The 21792-nt window shown below is 37.7% G+C and overlaps 1 protein-coding gene across 1 annotated transcript in view; it reads left to right on the forward strand.

Moving 5' to 3' along the window:
* Window positions 1-251: 251 nt before the first annotated feature.
* LOC144977961 (acetyl-coenzyme A synthetase 2-like, mitochondrial) overlaps window positions 252-21792 on the forward strand; it is a 39703-nt gene continuing 18162 nt past the window's right edge. The window contains exons 1-7 of the mRNA XM_078923374.1: window positions 252-693; window positions 10263-10359; window positions 10860-11059; window positions 11467-11642; window positions 17959-18111; window positions 19483-19630; window positions 21198-21335. Of these exons, the coding sequence (XP_078779500.1) occupies window positions 342-693; window positions 10263-10359; window positions 10860-11059; window positions 11467-11642; window positions 17959-18111; window positions 19483-19630; window positions 21198-21335 (1264 nt within the window). The 5' untranslated portion in view covers window positions 252-341. The remainder of the gene's footprint in view (window positions 694-10262; window positions 10360-10859; window positions 11060-11466; window positions 11643-17958; window positions 18112-19482; window positions 19631-21197; window positions 21336-21792) is intronic.

The raw sequence follows: 21792 nt of genomic DNA on the forward strand, positions 1-21792 counted from the left end.
TGTTGTTTTCCATGTAGGTTGTGCTCAAGGAAAGAAATGACCCCATTTGTTGCGCTTTTGAACACAACACCCAGTTACTTTCTTTTGGTATAGTCTTCGCCTTGCGTAATATTTTGGTCCCTGTCTGGCTATGGGCTATGACTTTATAGCTTTATTACGCTCCGCCCATGATACTCAAAAGTGGCCACTGGTGTGAGGCCACAGATTAGCGAGAGGTCGTGTGAGGCCGCCACTGAACAGCTGTCTCGCTCTTTTATTTTCCACTACACGCATCCTGCTTCTGCTACACTACACGACACACGACACACGGGTTTTGAGCGTTGTGTTGTGAAAACGTAAACATGGCTAACTTGTGGAGAACGGTAGGGATTTCTTTATTCCCAAGAAAATTTAGTGAACTAAAATGTTTTTCAAACGGTAGAATTATTAATCGACAGTTGTTTCCAAAGTATGGTGTTTCTAAATCTATGAGAGCGATATCTACAACAACAACATTTCCAGAGTTCGAGGGCCTACCAAATGTGACAACACACGCAGATTTGTACAAATACAGCATAGACAATTCGGATGTATTTTGGTCTTGTTTAGCAAAGTCGAGATTGACATGGAGCAAAGATTTCACGAGTGCAAGTAACTGCGATTTTCACACTGGGAAACTTGCCTGGTTCGAAGGTGGCAGGTTGAATGCGTCAGGTTTGTCATATTATAACTTTGCTTGAGTTTGAGTCTCTCTCTCTCTCTCTCTCTCTCTCTCTCTCTCTCTCTCTCTCTCTCTCTCTCTCTCTCTCTCTCTCTCTGGAGACAGGGGAAAAGTGGTCATGATGAGTAATAGATATCTAGTCATTGTCTTCTGATGGTGATGGTCCGTGAGAAAAGTGGATAAATAAAGGGGGAGGGTGAGGATAGAGTAGAGAAAGGGATTTAAAGATAACTGGAGAGAGAGAGAGAGTGTGTGTGTGTGTGTGTGTGTGTGTGTGTGTGTGAGAGAGAGAGAGAGAGAGAGAGAGAGAGAGAGAGATCATACCGGGTTGGTTATCTGGGCCCTACGTTATCTTACAAAAGTTAGATTTGAGACACGAATAATCCAGACACAGTTGCCAAAAAGAACAATGCTATAAATCACTGCATGCAGGCTTATGTTGAGCTGACCTACATTTCTTTGAAAAAGTTACCGGTGTGTTCAGTCCATTCTGGCGTATTGATAAGGTTGCATTCTTTAGTTGCTACTCTTATCTGAAACTTCATATCTACTTTTTATGAGCCAACTAACCACCTCACTTTATATCTAAGAACGAAACAGTTTTGGTTCAAGGATATATTAGACATACTTTAATTCACTGGCACACACTATGATGGTTTACAACAAAAACTAGCATTATATCTAATAATGCTATTTTATATACTTTACAAGAATTAGACTTTTAAATTAAAACAACTAAACTGATTTTTTTCTTAGCCATGAAGTTTGACTACTGCTACATGAAATCATTATTTATTCATTTACTTGGTTCTGAGTATTTCAACAATTTGAAACTTGGAAATATAAAGATTGGAAAACCACATCTTAGTGATTTGGTATAAATCAGTTCTTAAATTTATTTCCCATTTGTATAGATTTTTGATGAATTTGGAATTGAAATATCATATCTATCACAGCATGCTCTGGCAATGTGATTTCGCCTTATATATCCCCCAAATCGTACTTTAAAACTAGTTTTAGTTTGTATTTCAATAACAATTTTAAAAACTTGATATGCATTATTACCCACCATAAAGTCAATCTAATTTTAATGCATTTACCATTGCTTAGTGGGTCACAAGAATTTCAAGATTTATGTATTGTTATACGAGGTGTCTTTCAGAATTAAGTTTCCCTCTCCTATAGCTTGTCTAATAAGCAACCTAGAGCCACGAAAATTTGAGACAATACATATAATGTCATATCTAAAAAATCTTGATGCCAAATTTTAAGTCTATTGGATGTCGTGTCATAGAGTTGTGACATGGCAAGCTTGTTGTCCTTTTGCTCCGTGTCCAAGCGTAATGAAAGGAAAATGGCAGAGCAAAACATTGGTGCAACCCACTCATGCTACAATGTTGGGGTTGTCATCAAATTTTTGAACTCTTCTTGGCAAGTCTGCTGTCAAAACACATGGCAATCTTTGTAAAGTTTTGGAACATAATTCTCTTTCAATTCAAACTATTAGAAGGTGGGTCAGGGAAGTTGAAGATGGGAGATGGAACGTACCATAGTCTCGTAGAAAACAAGGAGAGAAGAAAGTGATGCACATCATTTTTTTTGACACACATGACATTATACTGAACTGGCCTGTCCCACTTGGTCAGTGTTAACGGAAAATATTACAAATTTGTTCATAAAATTCATAAAGACAAACTGAGACTAGCAATATGAAAAAAAAGACCCAGTTTGCTTAAACAAAGTGTCATTCTGCATCATGACAATGTACCCACCTGTTCACAAGTCAAAAGTTGTGAAAGAGCTTCTCGTGGGAAGGCTGTTAGAACACCTCCCCTATTTGCCTGATCTTGCCACATGCAACTTCCGGTCCATCTCTTGCCTAAGGCAAAAGAAATGCTGCGAAGTCAACAATTTGAAGACCAGGACCAAGAGACGATGAGGAATGCAATTATGGCCTTGCACAAACAACCACTGTCACCATCTTTGACCATTAGGTACACCAAACGCAGAAATATGTGGAACTTAAAGGTTCTTTTGTTGAATAGCTAATTGAATAAAGTTTCATTTATACAAAATATAAGATTATTCATAATATTATGTGGGTACATTGTGCGACAGGGAAACCTAACTCGCCTTATTGACTGACATGAATCATGTGCTTTGGATATTATTGTGATTTTTATATTATTATCCCTCGTTTTATCACTGGAATTTTATACCATTTGTGTTTGACTGTCTGTAGAAAGACTGTCTCTTGCAATTTATTATAATTTAAAAAATGAGATTTTTACAATAAATTGTGACTTTTTACATTTCAACGAAATGGATACAATTTATTTTTACAATGCTTTATCATCGTGAACTGTTTTTATCAGCTATTTTGGGAACCCTACCAATTGCCATCCTTACATTGTCAGAACTTAATATTATTATCAATATACAACGTGAAACTTCTTACCAATGTTCACAACGACAGTCATGGCAATCGTCGTAAACAACACACAATTGAAACCATCATTGGTCACTAATCTAGTCCAAAATTATGTCGTTTACAACTTACTTATAAACGTCGTTATTTTCTTACACCCATAATTAATCATGAATTAAAACGATTGTGCCAGCCAACAGAAATGACAACTATAAATACACAATTAAGTACACACACAGACAATTTAGATCAGCCCAGCGATTAAAGTAGAAACAGTGGAGGAACAAATACAAGAAACACAATCATGGTTATTAACCTGAATTGTTGTAGTTTAATTAGCGTAAATATAAAGGTTAAACTGGAACAACTAATACAAACCCACCATCCAGTGTTCTAATTGAACTAGAAGCACTCTTTAACAAAGATATTGACAGCAAATCCAATTTTAATGACAACTACCTCGACCCTCCACCTTACCCGAAAGACTGTGCATTATGTGAAGGAGGCATCTTAATAGTGGTGTAAAGTAATGTAACATATGTTGAGAGAAATACAGACACTAATTTTGAAATTATTTGGAAAAAAATGTCACTGTCTTGAAGAGAAATCCTCTTTGATGGCTTTTACTTTTATAGAAAACCGTCAAGCAGAATAATTGTAATGGAACAACTATAAGAATCAGTGTCAAAAATCTACAATAATGGGAAAACTCGAGCACATATAGTGCTTGCTGGATGGAGACTTCATTCTTCCTGATATCAACTGGGAAAACCTAAGCGTGAAACCAAATCCACAATATGGCAAATCCACAAATCCACAATATGGCAAATAAATTTATAAAAAGATGCTTCAAATCGTCCAGGACTTCAACATGACCCAAACAGTATTGGAATCAACTCGTGGAGAAAACACACTTGATATCATCCTCAGCACACATCCTGACCTCATCCAAAGCATACAAGTTCTACTAGGATTGAGTGATCATGATATTGTCAAATTTGAAATTAAAGCTTAACTACAAATCAGATGAAAACCATTGAGGAAAGTATTTGTATACTCAAAAGGAAACATGAACGGGATAATGAATGACCTTAAAGACATCTTTGAAGCTTTTGAAAACCAAACAAATCTAAATGATATAAATAAAAATTGGGAGTTTCCAGACAACCATCATGGAATCAGTCAATAAGTACATCCCGAGCAAAATCTTAAGTAGAAAGCAACACTTGTTTTGGATGACACAAAACGTCAAACGTGTAATTCGACAAAAGTAACATCGCTACAACTTCGCAAAAACCAGGACTGGGACAATTTTAGAGCTCTTTGTAAGGAAATAAACACACAACATAAGAAAGAGCATAACAAATATGTCACTGACATGCTCAAAGCTGACTCCGATTCTAATATAAATCGAAACGGTAGCATCACAAATTTATTCTGGAAATACATCAAATTTAAACGCAGGGATACATCAGGCATAGCAGTTTTACAAAAACTAGATTGAACAGAACCTACTGATACCTTAGAGAAACAAACATCCTTAACAAACAGTACAAAAGCGCACTCTCAATAGAAAACATGACGTTAGATACTACAAATGGAAACAGCATTCCTCCAATGTCAAGAATAACCATTACCCAATCCGGCATAACCACACAGCTCCAGGGTCTAAATCCTTCCAAAGCAAGTGGCCCAGATCTGATACCCACCTGGATCCTCAAAGAATGCACAAAAGAAATTACAGTCACTCGATACAGGCCGTGTGCCACAAAGACTGGAAGCATGCATTAGTCACTGCCATATACAAAAAAGGGAAACGAGATATTGCCTCGAACTATAGACCAGTGTCCCTGACGTCTGTCACATGTAAAGTACTCGAGCACATTGTGTTTCATTCAATAATGGAACACTATGAAAGACTTAATGTGCTAGTCGATTACCAACATGGGTTTCCGAAAACATAGATCTTGTGAAATCCAGCTTGTAAACACCATATAAGAAATAGGAAAGCATTAGACATCTGAAAACAAATAGATCTACTTGTTTTAGACTTTTCGAAGGCATTTGATAGTGTGCCACATAGATGATTCCTCAGAAAACTGGAACACCATGGAATTAAAAACATTGACCCAAAGTCTCCCTAAAAGACCATTGATGAAGAAAATGACTCAAAACGGAAGGAACAAAAGCTTCTGTATTGGCTTGAAGACTGGCTCTGCTATAGAACTCAGGAAGCAGTCCTGGATGGACATAGAAGTGAAAAATGCAACGTTTTATTGGGGTTACCTCTCCTTTTTAACATTCATTAACGAAATAGGAAGAAACCTATCAACTCTTACCAAGCTCAAATTGTTCGCCAATGACAGCTTCTTATTTCGAGTCATTGAAACCCAGAACGATGCAGACATATTACAGAATTATCTCGACTCACTTGTATCATGGGCACAAACCTGGCAGATGAAATTCCACCCTGAGAAATGCCAATGTCAATAACAAACAAAAAACAGCATATTGATTATGACTACCAAATAAGCGGTCAGTTATTCAGATATGTGGACACAATACCCTACTTGGTAATCCAACTAAACAATTCACTGAAATGGGACTAACATATTGATAATATTGTGGCTAAAGTAAATAATACCCTTGGCTTCATGAGGCAGAACCTATACCAGTGCCCCCCCAAAGGTGAAAGAACAGGCATACAATGCTTTTCTCAGACCCATTTTGGAATACGCATGCACAGTGTGGGATGGTTATCAGCAAGGCCACATCAAGAAAATCGAACAAGTTCAAAGGACAGCTTCGAGGTTTGCACCAACAATTACATGTGCGAACCAAGATGCAATACTGAGGCCCTGAAATTGTTGAAGTGGAAAACACAGGAGAGTAGGCGGAATGAAAAACACCGCCAACTCTCCACAGAACAGTACATTCCAACAAAACAGCAGTAACTCTACCACAATATTTTACAAATCAACACTGTACATTCACAAGAAATTGTCATAGCAGTAAGTTCAAAATTCCAACACCATAGAACCAACTCATATAAAAACAGTTTCTTCCCAAGAACCATCAAGGAATGGAACACTCTCCCACCAGAAATCCTAGATATTACCAACAACAACAAATTTGATCAACTATTAAACATTTTTCTTTCAGCTCAATAACACAATAACGGAGAAAGTCACCCCAGTATTGTATAAAATCTACAATACTAACGAAAGAGTGAAAATGGAGAAGCTTTGTAAGGGAACAAAACAGATCGATGGAATTTAAAACATTGACCCAAAGTCTCCCTAAAAGAACATTGATGAATTAAAATGACTCAAAACGGAAGGAACAAAAGCTCCTGTATTGGCTTGAAGACTGGCTCTGCTATAGAACTGCTATAATAACCCATTCTTCACTCATTGTTAGCCATCTAAAGGCATACAAATTGTTGAATTTGTGAAAGTAGGTTATCATAGCATGATATATATTTAAAGTGTTTTGTTCCCATACGAAGCCTCTCCATTTTCACTCTTTCGTTAGTATTTTATGATCACCGGCCTCAGGCAGCCCCTACTGCTTTCTATAAAATCTACAGTATGGGTAATTCGCCCTTTGCACCCCCTCGTGGATCTTTACCTTGCAGTTGGTGAGGGGGCTTGAGGCACACGGGAGGGCAAAGGTGTAAACACCGGTCGACCGTCACGAGACCATCCCGGGTATCGAGCCAACGAGCCACATGAGCTGCTCGCCCCGGTGTGTGACTAAATTTGATCCAAACCCGGTGCCCGAATAGCAGCCCTATCCCGGGCCCCACACTATTATCCTTATGTCGAGTCCCAATCAGTCCCGTCAATGGCGAAGCGGTCTGCCGCCTAGCCAAATAATATCGCGTTCGTGTCGCCAGGGTCGTCGGCACGTCCGAGAAAAAAGCAAACGTCCCATGCATCAATCGATTCGCGGCCTGCCGATCGGAAAATGCGACGGCGGGGATGGCGAACTGACGCACATATTGTCCCTGAACGTCGAGAGCCAGAGTATGGCAAAAAATGAGCTCTTATCAAAGCTATTGGCCGTTCACTGCGTAGATATCCTCCTGTTACAGGAGACCCACCTTTATTCAGGCGCGCAATCTTCCCGATTCCAGATCCCAGGCTATACGGTGGTCCAACGCGAGGACACTTCGAGGCTCAAAGGAGGGGTTAGCGTTTACGCTAAAGAGCCATCGAAGGTAAGGGTCATTGAGAGCGTAACGGGACAGCAATGGGGTGAACCGAATTTCCGTGGAAGTAGGTGGACTGTGTTTGCATAATATTTACAAACCACCTAGAGCGACTTGGACTACACCACCGGTACCGGTGGTCAGCCATCCTTCCATCTGTCTGGGAGACTTTAATAGCCACCATCACGAATGGGGCTACCGAGACTGCAACGAGGCAGGAAGGCAACTCCGCTCATGGATGGACTGTAATGACCTACACCTAGTGTACGATCCTACAGCCAAGGGTACCTTCCGGGGTACCCGCCATAAGAAGGAGTATACTCCAGACCTCACCCTCGTAACGAAAGGCGCGAATGGTGAACCGCTGCAGGTGAAGCGGACAGTCCTCGGGGACTTTCCGCATAGCCAGCACAGGCCGGTTCTTGTCACAGCTGGGGTGACAATACCGAGGGTGCAGTCTCTCCCACTTTGCAGATGGAATTTCAGGAAGGCTGACTGGGAGGAATTCAGTTCCTATATCGAGCAGGTCTGCCCTGCCATTCCTCCCAAGTCCAAGAATATAACCAGATTCAGTAGGCTACTGGTTAAGAGCGCTCAACGCTCTATTCCACGGGGCAAACGGAAATTCTACACCCCTTGCTGGACAGCAGAGTCGGAAGAGCTGTACCGAGAGTACCAGCAGACCCAGTCCCAGGACGCAGCCGATAGACTACTTCAGTCTCAGGCAGAGGGAAGGAAGCAACGGTGGCAGGAGACCGTGGAAAGTCTCGACTTTACACACTCCAGCCGCCACGCTTGGCGTTTGATAAAGAAATTGGACCCAGATCGGAATTTCGCGAAGGCTGCACCGGAATGCGAGGCAGACACAATTGCCAAGAACATTAAGAACCGTAGTAAGCGGGTCCCTAATCAGGCTTTTGAGCGCGGTGTCCTGCGGAGGAGTCGGACTGGACGGCCCCGTTCAGTCCCCGAGAAGTGGGTGCAGCCATTAGCGAAGTGAAGAACGGCAAAGCAGCAGGGATAGATGGTGTATATCCCGATATGGTGACGCATCTGGGCCCCAGGGCACGGGCCTGGCTAGCAGAGGCAATGTCTGACATCCTTGCAAAAGGAAAGCTTCCACAAGTGTGGAAGCATGCGAAGATAGTTGCCATCCTGAAGCCAGGGAAGCCGGCGAAGGAGGCAGACAGTTACAGACCCATATCGCTGCTGAGCTGTCTTTACAAATTGTTGGAGCGTGTTCTATTAAACCGATGGGGGCCGGTCCTAGACGCTGCCCTGCCACCTGAGCAGGCAGGCTTCAGGGAAGGGAGGTGCACCACGGAGCAGGTCATTGCCCTTACAGAGCATATTGAGCACGGGTTCGAAAGAAAACAGCAAACAGGTGCTGTGTTTATAGACCTATCAGCGGCGTACGATACGGTCTGGTGCGATGGGTTAATGCTCAAACTTGCAAAAATCATAAGGTGCAAAAAGACCTTGAAGTTGTTCTCTTCGATCTTAGGGGAAAGGCAATTCCACGTCGCGCTGGGAGACGTCATGAGCAAAGTAAGGAAATTGAAGAATGGGGTCCCTCAGGGGTCGGTACTTGCGCCAATGTTGTTTAACGTTTACATTAGCGATATGCCGAACACTTCCTCCCTGAGGCTGGGATACGCAGACGACCGGGCACTCGTTACTCAGAGTAAAGTGTGGACCCGTCTCGAGAGCGTACTCAGCGAGGACGTCACCAGACTCAAATCCTACTTTGACAAGTGGTACCTGAAGATGAACACTTCAAAAACCATGGCCACTGCATTTCACCTATGCAGTGGTTGGCACACCCGTAAACTGAATGTCCTAGTCGGGGACCAGCCACTCCCATATGAGCCGCGTCCAAAATATTTAGGGGTGACGTTGGATCGCAGCCTTACCTATCGGGTTCATCTCGAAGGGGTTGCCCGGAAGATAGAGAAACGCAACAGTCTTCTGAGGAAGCTGGCGGGATCAACTTGGGGCGCTAGCCAAGCGCTCCTGAGAACATCCGCCCTGGCACTATGCTATTCCACCGCGGAGTATTGCGCTCCAGTGTGGGGTAGAAGCAGAAACGTTGAGAAGGTGGATGTAAAACTTCGCAAGTCGATGCACATAGTGTCAGGAACGCTAGCAACAACCCCTAGAGAATGGGGCCCGATAATGGCAGCGATCCAGCCCCCCGATGTCCGGAGGGAGACCATTACGGGAAACTGGCTGAGTAAGATCAAAGAGAGAGGGAATGGGGAGACCCCTCTCATGCGCATAATGAACGGTGCCCCCGTTTCGAGCCGAAATAATTCCCGGCAACCCTTGTACGCAGAATCCCTGACTACGGACAGAGCTGCACATACGAGATGGAAGTCGGTTTGGACGAATTCAATCCCTCGTGGGGGCGGGGACCTACACTCCTCTAAGCTTGGTGAGAAGTTGCCAGGCTTTGATACCAGTAAGAGGAGACACTGGGTAGCTGCGAATCGGCTTCGGTCGAGGAGCTGCCTAACGGCCGGTGCGTTACATCAGTGGGGTCTAACTTCCTGTCCAATATGTCCACGCTGTGGGCAAGAACCCGAAACAGCAGAGCATCTAGTCGAAAGGTGTGTTGTGACGATGCTACCAGGCGGGTTCGCGACGGTGCACGAATGCGGACCGGACTTTGCTGATTGGGTCGATCGTCATTACATAATAGTGTGAACCATAAGAAGCTGCTGCCTTTTGCAGCTAATGACATTAAACTTGAACTTGAATTCTAGAACATACCTCGTCTCAAGATTTCTCTCTCTCTCTCTCTCTCTCTCTCTCTCTCTCTCTCTCTCTCTCTCTCTCTCTCTCTCTCTCTCTCTCTCTATCTATCTGCCCCCCCCCTTTTTATTTTTGTTTTTATGTGTTATAATTTTAATGCTTTCCAGTAAATTGCATTGACCGCCACTTGGAAAAGAAAGGAGATGAGACAGCCTTGATCTGGGAGAAAGATGAACCAGGCCAGCAAGAATACTACACCTTCAAGTTAGTAACATGAGAATCTTGTTAATACCTTGATTTGTCTATTGGAAAAGTCAGGCAAATTTGTGATCAGTGGCAATATACAACTTTGACAATAATAATAATAGCAAACTCCAGCACTTTCTTTGAGAAACCCATTCTTCACTCATTGTTAGCCACCTAAAGGCATACAAATTGTTGAATTTGTGAAAGTAGGCTATCATAGCATGCATATTTATTTAATGTGAAAAAAGCTAGTAAATGTGTACACGGCTTCTCATGAATTGGATTCTTTAACTATAAGACTGTTACCTTTTTTTAATATGACTATCTCTTATTCTCTACGATGTCTTCATTCATTGCCTTCAGATACATGTATTTGGCACACAATAAGCAGTCTAATGGTTGTTAAAAGGAAAAAAGGTACAATATAAAACAAAATAGAAAATGAGCTAAAGCCCCATACAGTTTTTTGTTTGTATAATTACTTATCAGCTTGAAAAATAACTTTTTTGGTGTTTCAGTCAGCTTTCAAAGTTGGTGGGGAAGGTGGGAAACCTACTTCGCAACAGTGGAGTCAAAGCTGGTGATCGAGTAGCCATTTACCTCCCTCTTACTCCCATTGCCATTGCTACATGTCTGGCCTGTGCCCGTATTGGAGCCATCCACAGCGTCATCTTTGCTGGCTTTAGTAGTGAGGCTCTTGCTGGAAGGATTGAAGATGGTGGGTGATATGAAATAGTGAAAGCATGGGATTTTATAATGACTTGTTCATGTGGAATTTATCCTATTTAGTTTGTTTTTTAAAAAGTTTTTTTTTACATTTGTTTGTTATACTTATTCGTCTAATTTGTGTCATACTCATCATTTTAAAAAATGATGAAATTTGGAAAACTTTGATTCATTGAGTGACATTAAAGTATCATTTTTCACATAGATTTATTAGAAATATCATGAATCGACATTTTATTCGAGCTTTTTATTTCTTCCTTTGAAATTGATTTGACTCATTCAGTGGATAGAGCTCTGTACATCAACATTTTGTTGTAGTTTTTGTTGTTGTTGTGTGTGTGTTTTATTCTTAAACCGTCGATGTGACTATGATTCTTTAAAACTTCGGTCATTTTCCAGCTCAAGCTGAAACAGTTGTCACATCCAACCAAGCTGTTCGAGGGGGTAAAATAATTGAGCTGAAGAAGACTGTTGACCAGGCAGTCAATAAATGTCCTTCAGTAAAGAGAGTCTTTGTCTATAATCGCACTGAAAATGCTGTGGACATGGGACCTAAAGACATTGATATGCTCAAGGTATATATATAATGTGTTTTTACTGACAATTAAACAATTTATTCAATTCAATTCAATTGTTCAGGTAAATATGTGTGAATGGCTTTTGGATGTTTATCATTTATGGTCTATGAGCTGTAATAATAATGATCATTTTGTATTATTTTGATATGTCTCCAAGAACATTCTAAAGCTATGCAGACTCTCTTATAATGGATTTTTGGAGCATAATAAGTTGTGTATCAGTCTGGTAGCTTGCACGCCTCAGTGGCTTCAAACAGTAAGAGATGTCTAATATTTTGCAAGCTTGAATAAGGCGGTCATGACTATATTAAAGTCAACCAACCTTCACTTCCTACTTTATATTCTTTTATGGCATCATTGCTTAACACAAAGGCATTGGTTTTTGGTGCATTTGTGGCCTTGAGGAAAGGATTTTATGCTCTGAAATCGCCAATTTTCAATGTAGAGCTTTGAAACATTGACTTCTAAAATTTCTTCCTCTGTCTACAAGCTAAAAATCATAATCTGCATATGTATACTTTGTTTTCATCGGACATGCTCATCTAAAATTTGAGATTTCATGATTGGGCTTGCATTTACACCCCATGACTCATTACAAGAAAAAAATCTGGATAGCTTATTTTCCTATTTTGGATGCATATACCGTTACTATGGGTAATAGCAGTGAACTCATTAGCAGTATTTTGCAGTCGTAACTATTGGTTTGTTGGTTGAAAACAGTCAAAGTTCTAATTATTTATAATTAATTATATAAATGGAATATATGGGTCTGTATCTATATATGGCTCTAGCTTAATTTTGTTGATTTTACCTTTTTAATGCTTGATAAGGAAGGCAACTTGAAGTCACCCTGAAACAGGCTCCATACCTTTAGTTGACGGATTTGATAAGAGAGGAGAAAGAGCAACAATCTAATTTTTTATTAGAATTCAATTAAATGAGTTTGCTGTTGTTTGTTGTTAATTTGCATTGTTTTGGTTTTGGGGATTTTACAGCTTGTGAACACTTGGGTTTTGCAGCGCCAGTAAAAAGAGAATGATAAGGGGAAAGATGTAGATCTGAAGTCATTACAAGGAGTCCCTAGCCAACACTTAACACGTAGTATGAGACATGATACCTGTTAAGCAATATTACAATTTTCTCCTGACAGAGACACCGCTGTTAAAGGCCAGGTACTCACATTACACCTGAGTACGATGAGTGAATGTGATTATAGAGCCTTTTCCAGGGAATGAAATATGCACCACTCAGTGCGGTACTTGAACTGAAGACCTCCCAATCTGAAGAGGAGTGTCATACCACTAGACCACATAGCCGCAAATGAATAACTATAATAGTATATTAAAGAGAGATAATTTTACTTGGAGAATAATATCATCTCTCAAAAAAAATAAAAGGTACTATTACTATTACTATACATTTGACTGCCTCCCTCCAGGCTATGGATTGGCACCATGACCTGGAGAAAGTAGAACAAAAACAGAGAACAACAACCATGGGACCGGTTCTTGGGACCGTTCTCAGCGCGGCACTTGTAAAGGGGGATATTATTATATTAATTATTACTTTAAGAACGCAGTATAGAAGACCATTACTATCAATGTTAAACCTACAAGCTTTTATGCTCCTGCCCGTGTGCGCGTGTGTGTGTGAGTGTGTGTGTGTGTGTGTGTGTGTGTATGGATGGGTGTGTGGAGGGGTGTGTGTGTAATGCCATCTTCATTTAGATATGTATATCATTTATCCTTTTGATGTTTATATATTATTCTTTTATTAATGTATTTTTGTCTATCTATGTACTGTATTTTAAATTTTAAAAATTGCAAACCAAATAATAAGGTGGAGAAAAAACAAGACAAAACATATTTAACCTGTGATTGAATTCATAAAGCGTTTATTCACCAGATAAAGATAATTTGATAAATCTCTCTCTCCTTCTCCCAAATGTTCAGGTTCTAAGTTAAATATTTTTGAAGTTATAAGATAAATTGCAGAACTTTCCAGCCCACCCTCGTAATATATAATGCAAAACTGTCTCCATTTATTCGTATTTGTTTACCGTGAAATATTCTATTATTTATTTTCCTATGAAAGCAATCTTAATTTTGATTCAGCAAAAAGCATAAAGAAAGGATCTCCTAAGACCTCAGTAATTTTTAACAAACTCACACTTGTAACAAGTATATCAAGTTTGCAAATCTTGTTTCTGAACTATTGTAATTCTCAGTCTAACTCTTTTACTCTTAAATGAAAATTCGATACCCTTTGTCCTGCAACTTTCAAGTTCAACTCCTCCCCTTTATCCCTGCTCCTATGGTTAAGAAAAATGCCTCTTTCCAACTCTTCAATGAAGTGTTGTTTTGGAGTACTTTCTTTTAAATAACTTAAGAAACGATAACCTCTGCATTCAGTTTGTTGGAAAACATAACCAGTTGCTATCCTTTCGTTTTAATTTTGCATGAGTAGGTGTGGCGTATGTATAGTAGAAACCCAATACACCATGAGTGGTGGGGGGTGGGCTCAGAACAAGATCCCTACGAATATTCAAGAGACATCTCTTGTAATATTGGTTGTAGCTTAAGCAGCAGCAGCATTAGTAGTAGTAGTAGTAGTTTTAGTAGTAGTAGTAGTGGTAGCAGTAGAAGTAGTAGTGGTAGCAGTAGAAGTAGTAGAAGTAGTAGTAGTAGTAGTAGTAGTAGTAGTAGTAGTAGTAGTAGTAGTAGTAGAAGTAGTAGTAGAAGTATTAGTAGAAGTAGTAGTAGTAGTAGTAGTAGTAGTAGTAGTAGTAGTAGTAGTAGTAGTAGTAGTAGTAGTAGTAGTAGTAGTAGTAGTAGTGCATTTGTTTCAAGGTTGATGGCACAATTCTCTTACTCTTTTAGTCGTTCAAGACAGGTGGTGCATTTACACCGTAATACCAGGATATCAGAGCATATACATTTACACCGTAATACCAGGATATCAGAGCATATGCATTTACACCGTAATACCAGGATATCAGAGCATATAAATTTACACCGTAATACCAGGATATCAGAGCATATGCATTTACACCGTAATACCAGGATATCAGAGCATATACATTTACACCGTAATACCAGGATATCAGAGCATATGCATTTACACCGTAATACCAGGATATCAGAGCATATGCATTTACACCGTAATACCAGGATATCAGAGCATATGCATTTACACCGTAATGCCAGGATATCAGAGCATGTGTATTTACACCGTAATGCCAGGATATCAGAGCATACCCACAAATCCGTGAAAAGGGTCTCACCATCGAATTAGGGTGAAATAATGTGAAGTCTAGGCCTGGGTGAGAAGTAAAAAAACAACAACAAAATAACAATCTATAAATACTTCTGCTAGTTGACCCCATTAGTTCACGGTCATGCCATGACCACTAAGTCACATACTGTGTATTAGGTGTCAATGACCTTGTTCGTTGTCTACGGGTCATTGGCCTGCATTTATTTTTATTATTATTATTATTATTATTATTATTATTATTATTATTATTATTATTATTATTATTATTATTATTATTATTATTATTATTATTATTAATATTATTATCATCATTATCATTCTTCTTCTTTCTTCTTCTTCTTCTTCTTCTTCTTCTTCTTCTTCTTCTTCTTCTTCTTCTTCTTCTTCTTCTTCTTCTTCTTCTTCTTCTTCTTCTTCTTCTTCTTCTTCTTCTTCTTCTTCTTCTTCTTCTTCTTCTTCTTCTTCTTCTCTTCTTCTTTTACTATTATTTTTATTACTTATTTATTATTATTATTATTATATTATTATTATTATTATTATTATTATTATTATTATATATTATTATTATTATTATTATTATTATTATTATTATTATTATTATTATTATTATTATTATTATTATTATTATTATTATTATTATTATTATATTATTATTATTATTATTATTATTATTATTATTATCATTATTATTATTATTTTCTTTATTATTCTTCTTCTTCTTCTTCTTCTTCTTCTTCTTCTTCTTCTTCTTCTTCTTCTTCTTCTTCTTCTTCTTCTTCTTCTTCTTCTTTCTTCTTCTTTCTTCTTCTTCTTCTTCTTCTTCTTCTTCTTCTTCTTCTTCTTCTTCTTCTTCTTTCTTCTTCTCTTCTTCTTCTTCTTCTTCTTCTTCTTCTTCTTCTTTCTTCTTCTTCTTCTTCTTCTTCTTCTTCTTCTTCTTCTTCTTCTTCTTCTTCTTACTATTATTATTATTACATATTATAATTATTATTATTATTATTATTATTATTATTATTATTATTATTATTATTATTATTATTATTATTATTATTATTATTGTTATTATTATTACATATTATTATTATTATTATTATTATTATTATTATTATTATTATTATTATTATTATTATTATTATTATTATTATTATTATTATTATTATTATTATTATTATTATTATTCTTTTTTTGTTACACTAACGTTTAGAGTCACTTGTCAGAATGCAGTAAAATCAGGTTAATGTTCGTAAAGGTCACAGCTACCAGTCATTAGTAATTCAGTGTAACATAGGATCGTGTGAAGGATATGCCATTTAAATGGAGATTTGTATACATTTCCACTTTTGCAAATGGTTGTGGGTGTTGGTGTGTGGGTATGTGTGTGTGTGTGTGGGTGGGTGGGGGGGGGGGGGGGGGGGTGATGAGACGAGATGGATGGCTTACCTGGACTTGCTCTGATTTCGAGTGTAATCTCTTTATATAGCTTTATTGTTAAAACAAAACAAAACAAACAAAATTATGTCTTGTTATTAATACTAGTGATCAATCTTGTAGGACATGAACATCGTCCACCATTATTTTCCTGATTGATTGAAAGGTACTAATTTTCTCTGTAAAACTTACTGTGTAGTCTAAATTTTTGTCTCTTTGTTTTGCCTAAATGTTAAAAAAAGAAAAAAGCTGCTGTCTGGTATAATGACATGAGTGATTAATGATCATGATTCACAATCGGCATGGCCTTAGAATTACCCAAAGTGAAAAATTAGGGAGCAGGCACCGGTATAAGATAAAAATCCGGAAAGTTATGTATGAAACATTACCAGACAAAGCAGAAATAAAATAGAGGAAGTAATCCTTTCCCAAAAAAATCAGCCTGTCTGGATTCTTACACCAGTGCCTTGTCACTTTGATATAGAGATAGAAATGGAGCGACTTTAATGTCTTGGTTCTCGTCCTTTCATGTTTTTTTGATATGATGTGGAACAGGATTTACAGTGGGAATGCTTACTCCTGTGAAGAATATAAGCATTTACTCTCTCACTCACTCACTCACTCACTCTTTCCCATAGCTGGATGGTTGTCCGGGGAACATGTAGGATGAACCCTTAACCACTTCTTTTCATTCATCTCTGTTGAGGGCCTTGCTCAGTAGTTCTTCTATATTGAGACCCATCCATTCTTTGATATTGTCTATCCACATCTTTTGCCTACCTCTTTTCCTTTGTCCTCCCATAGGGCCCTACATCACTGTTTTACAGATTCCTTCATGGCGCACATTGGTGTCAAACCAAGGGGCTTCCTTCCTTTTATTGTTGAAAGGAGGTTTTTGCCTTCCCCCTATATATATAAATAAGTTTTGAATTGTCCCAACTATGGGGTAACTTCTGTGGTGTAATGGTAGCACTTCCGACCGTAATCAGGTCTTATGTTTGATCCCCAGCTAAAGCAGATTGATGTTTCAAAATGATTTTTTCTTGTATTTTTAACTTCTGTTTTGTCTGGCACTGTTTCATACACACTTTTTCTTGGAATTCTTGTGTCATAGGAACACTGCTTATCATCCCCCCCCCCCCCAGTATTGATTGTTTAAGATTTTAACATTTCCTGTGAACAAATTTTGGAAATTAACATTGAAGAAGCTCTATCCTATTGCATTATACAAGTATGAAATCATTGCCTTTTCTCTTTTGCTTTTAACTTTCACTCCGAGAGTATGAAATTATTGCTTTCTCCCTTTTGCTTTCATTTTTCACCATCTGGCGCCATTCACAAAAATTTTGATTGCGCCATCCATCTTAATGTTGTCTTTATTCCTCATATAATGTTCATGCCTCTTTCTCACCATATTTTTTCATTTTCTTTTAAATGATGCTCACAATAACTTTCTCGGTCAATTATTTTTAAATATTTGTCTGATTATTTTTTTTAAAAATTCCTTTCATTCCACTAACAGAGATAGAGAAGTAATTTTAGCCTTAAGCAGACTTTAGCATTCAATATAATATACCCTGAAGTAAATATTCTTTATATTTTGGACATACAGGCAATGGAAACAGAATCGAGTGATTGTCCTGTCCTTGACAGAGAGAGTGAAGACACACTGTTCATGTTGTACACATCTGGCAGCACAGGAAAACCAAAGGGAATTACACACTCAACAGCAGGATACTTACTCTATTCCAATGTTACTTTTAAGGTTTGTGTCATATGAAATGCTAATATTTTTACTGCAAAAGGTACATATACGCAAACATTTTGAAGAAGTAGGTCGTTATATTTGAAAATAAAGAAGGAATTCTCAAAATTCATTGCACTCAAGATTGCTTGAAGTTATTATAGGTACATGCTTTGTTGACAAACACTTCTGCTGCTGACCTGTGAAATTGAAATTCACCCCTTACAAATTTTCAGTATTGTATAATTAAATCCTGTATACAGTCGTCAACTTTACAACATTTTATAATCTTCATTTTTGTATTGATATTATTGTCATAAGATGGATAATAGATTTGATCATTCTATTCCATGGCAGAATTTCGTCCATCTCTTATGCGCATATAGATTTTTATTTTCTATTTTTTATTTCTTTTCTCTGTCTTTGTATTTATAATGTTTATTCATACTTAAATATCTTTTCCTTCATATAATGTTGTGAACTATGCACAAAAAAAATGTTAAATCAGCTTTTCTGTTTTCTTTTAAAACGGTCAGTTTACAGCCTCTGTGAAATTTGATGAAAAAATGGAAATCACAGAGAACTTGATTACGGTTCTTCATAAAATGAGAAAGAGCATTAACTTCGATTTTGGTTAAATATTCAACTCTCACAGTTGATATGTATGGGAAAACCTCTTTTAACCATTTCCTGCCAAACCAAATCTCTAGTGGTATGTTTGATGCCTTGCCTGCTCTATGACCTCTGCCGTCAAATGTCCAACCGAAGGGATACATTTCAGTTGGCATTATAATTAAAATTGATCATGATTTTATCAAATTATTTTTTCTATTCAAAAATGTGCACTCTATCCAGGAATAAATGATCTTTTATAAATTACAACGTTTACCACATTAAGGACAACATTTATTATCACTTCTGGTATTCTTACTGTCTCACTACCAGATTGTCTTTCATTGCCAACATTACTATCACTATCAGTGTCTACATAATTCTCTATCCATATCATCAATTTCATCTTAATTCTTCGGTCGTTATTTTCATTTAGCTCTTAATCAGTGAGTAATATTTGAAGATACTTGAAAACCATTTTAGAAGAAATGATTACCATCAAATTAGAACTCAACTTTCTAGCTGTCAGATTAAAGATTTGCTCAAGAATGAAAAGAATAAAAAATAGGCAAAAGAGATACATTGAGAGGGTAGGTAAATAGGTCGAATAAGTTGGAATGGGATGAGATTAAGAGTATTGATTCAGTTCTCCCCTCCTGAGGACCATATTCTTCCTTGCACAGAAAAGACTTTTTTTTACAGCAGGAGATAGTTGTGTGGGGAAGAAACCCCCTCCCATCCCCCACCCCCTTCTTATTTCTTACCCTTCTTATTCTGTAGCACGTATTTGACTACCAAGAAGGGGAGAGATTTGCCTGTGTGGCTGACATTGGATGGATTACTGGCCACAGCTATGTCTTGTATGGGCCACTGTCAAACGGAGCCACCACTTTGTTGTTTGAAAGCACACCTGTATATCCTGATCCTGGTAATTTTTGAGAAAATGACATCATTTTCCTCTGGTGTTAACACCAAAGATGCGGGAAATTGAATCGAGAAAATCCAAATTATGAAAATTTAGATTTTTAAAATCTTTTTCTGATATCGATGGTTGATAAATCAAACCTCTGAAGTTCCGATTTTCATGATCGGCAGATCAAAGCTTCAGACTTCAGTGTTTTTACCCACCAATCATGAAAATCAAGATTTCAGAGGTTTGATCCACTGACCATTGATATGCTTTTATTAAGTAGAATATTTTCAATTTTTAGTACAAAAAATTATTTTAAAAAAATAAATTTTTATGATATAATTTGTATGAGCATTTTGCCTCTAAATTTGACTTTCGGCATTTGATTAATCACAATACCAGATAAGAAGCAAGGTTTCATTTGATAAACGAGCTTTGGAGTATATCCTGGTCATCCATAAGCTACCATTTCAAAAACTGCCTAATCTGCTTTCAGATTTTTTCTATTTTGTGGCATTCATAATCTGACAAATAGCTCATAGAAATTGACCTCACTGAAATAATTTTTCTTCAATTGTTATAAAAACCTTTCAGGCTGATGAAACATTGAAATTGTCATATAGATAATCAAGCCATAGCGTTCAAAAAGGCTATAATATATCACTTGGCCAATTAGAAAGAAAAAAAAAAAAGCCCCCAAATTAGGGTTTATTTGCTATTGCAGAGCATGTATTTTCATATTCCATTTGTTATGATAAGTCACCTGAGGCAGATGAGCAGTTGATTTATATTTAAGTAAATTAACATTTTAAAAATGTTATAGCTTAATTGATACAAGCAAAAGGGGCTTGTTTGACCCCATTTAACATCCAATTTTTACTTATCCCCCTATACACCCAGTATTTATTGGATAGCTGGGTTTCCAACTTATTCGATTAGAAAGTACTTTTCACTTGACTAGTTGATTGTTAAGAGGGTACTAGCTACTTCACGCACAAGAAACCAAGATTGTTATGATTTCTAACTTCATGAGTCGTTATGCTTTAAGGGTCAATAAAAAAACCCCCAAAAAACAAAGAGACAATCAAAATATACTTTTGTCATATTGTACATTTTATTACAAAATGTCTTTGAAATTAACCAGTAGATTTTGGACCGATCAAAACACGAAATGTGTGACACACCCTCAAGCCAGCTAGTACAAAAATAGCCAAAGTTGACATCACTCTGCTTATTGTTATTGTTTCTAGACTGCTAATTGTGTGATTCACATATCTTTATTTTTGGTGATTATATGATTGATCAGGTGGGTAGAACTATTTAGAAGTATTTTTCTCAAATCATACCATCAATGGCAATACTGTGTAGTTAGCTTACTTTTTCACTGATTGCCATCTCTTAACATATGTTAATGACTGTCTGTTCCCTTTCATTAGGTGTCTTTAGTAATGCAAATTTAATTTATTTTCAATTATTTTTCTTTTCTTTTTTCTTTTTCTTTTTTAAAATATCGTTTAAAAAAAAAAAACAATAGTGGAATGTAATTGAGAGTCAATGATAATTTAATGTTCTTTTTATTTTGTAGGACGGTATTGGGAAATGGTTGAAAGACTGAAGTTAAATCACATATATTTGGCACCAACTTCTCTGAGAATGCTACTGAAAGCAGGAGATTCATACGTTACAAAATATGACAGGTCCTCTTTACGGAAACTTGGATGTGGTAAGATATATATCATTTTTCAGCTCAAATAATTGACTTGTAGATTTTTACAATATGTTTTTTTTACTTATTGAGAGGGATTGGGTGTGTGTGTGTGCGTGTGTGTGTGTTTGTGTGTGTGTGTGTGTGTGTGTGTGAGAGAGAGAGAGAGAGAGAGAGGGGGGAGGGAGGGAGGGGAGAGAGAGAGAGAGAGAGAGAGAGAGAGAGAGAGAGAGAGAGAGAGAGAGAGAGAGAGAGGTATTAGTGGTGCTTTTGGTGTGATGTTAATCTATCGATTAGTACGTTTTGCCATACCGAACTTAAGACCAGCAACACAATCACTTGTGGGTTAGTGGATGAGCCTGACAAAATATTAAATGGACACATATTCGAATCGGGTCTGTTCATTTGGTCTACTGATGGGATTGATGACGCCCCTCCCCCCTCCTCCCAGTGAGTGAATATGTATGTATGTATG

Source organism: Berghia stephanieae, chromosome 1 (assembly GCF_034508935.2).
Source record: "Berghia stephanieae isolate SIO BIC M18660-M18661 chromosome 1, UCSD_Bste_1.3, whole genome shotgun sequence".
Classification (NCBI taxonomy): domain Eukaryota; kingdom Metazoa; phylum Mollusca; class Gastropoda; order Nudibranchia; family Aeolidiidae; genus Berghia; species Berghia stephanieae.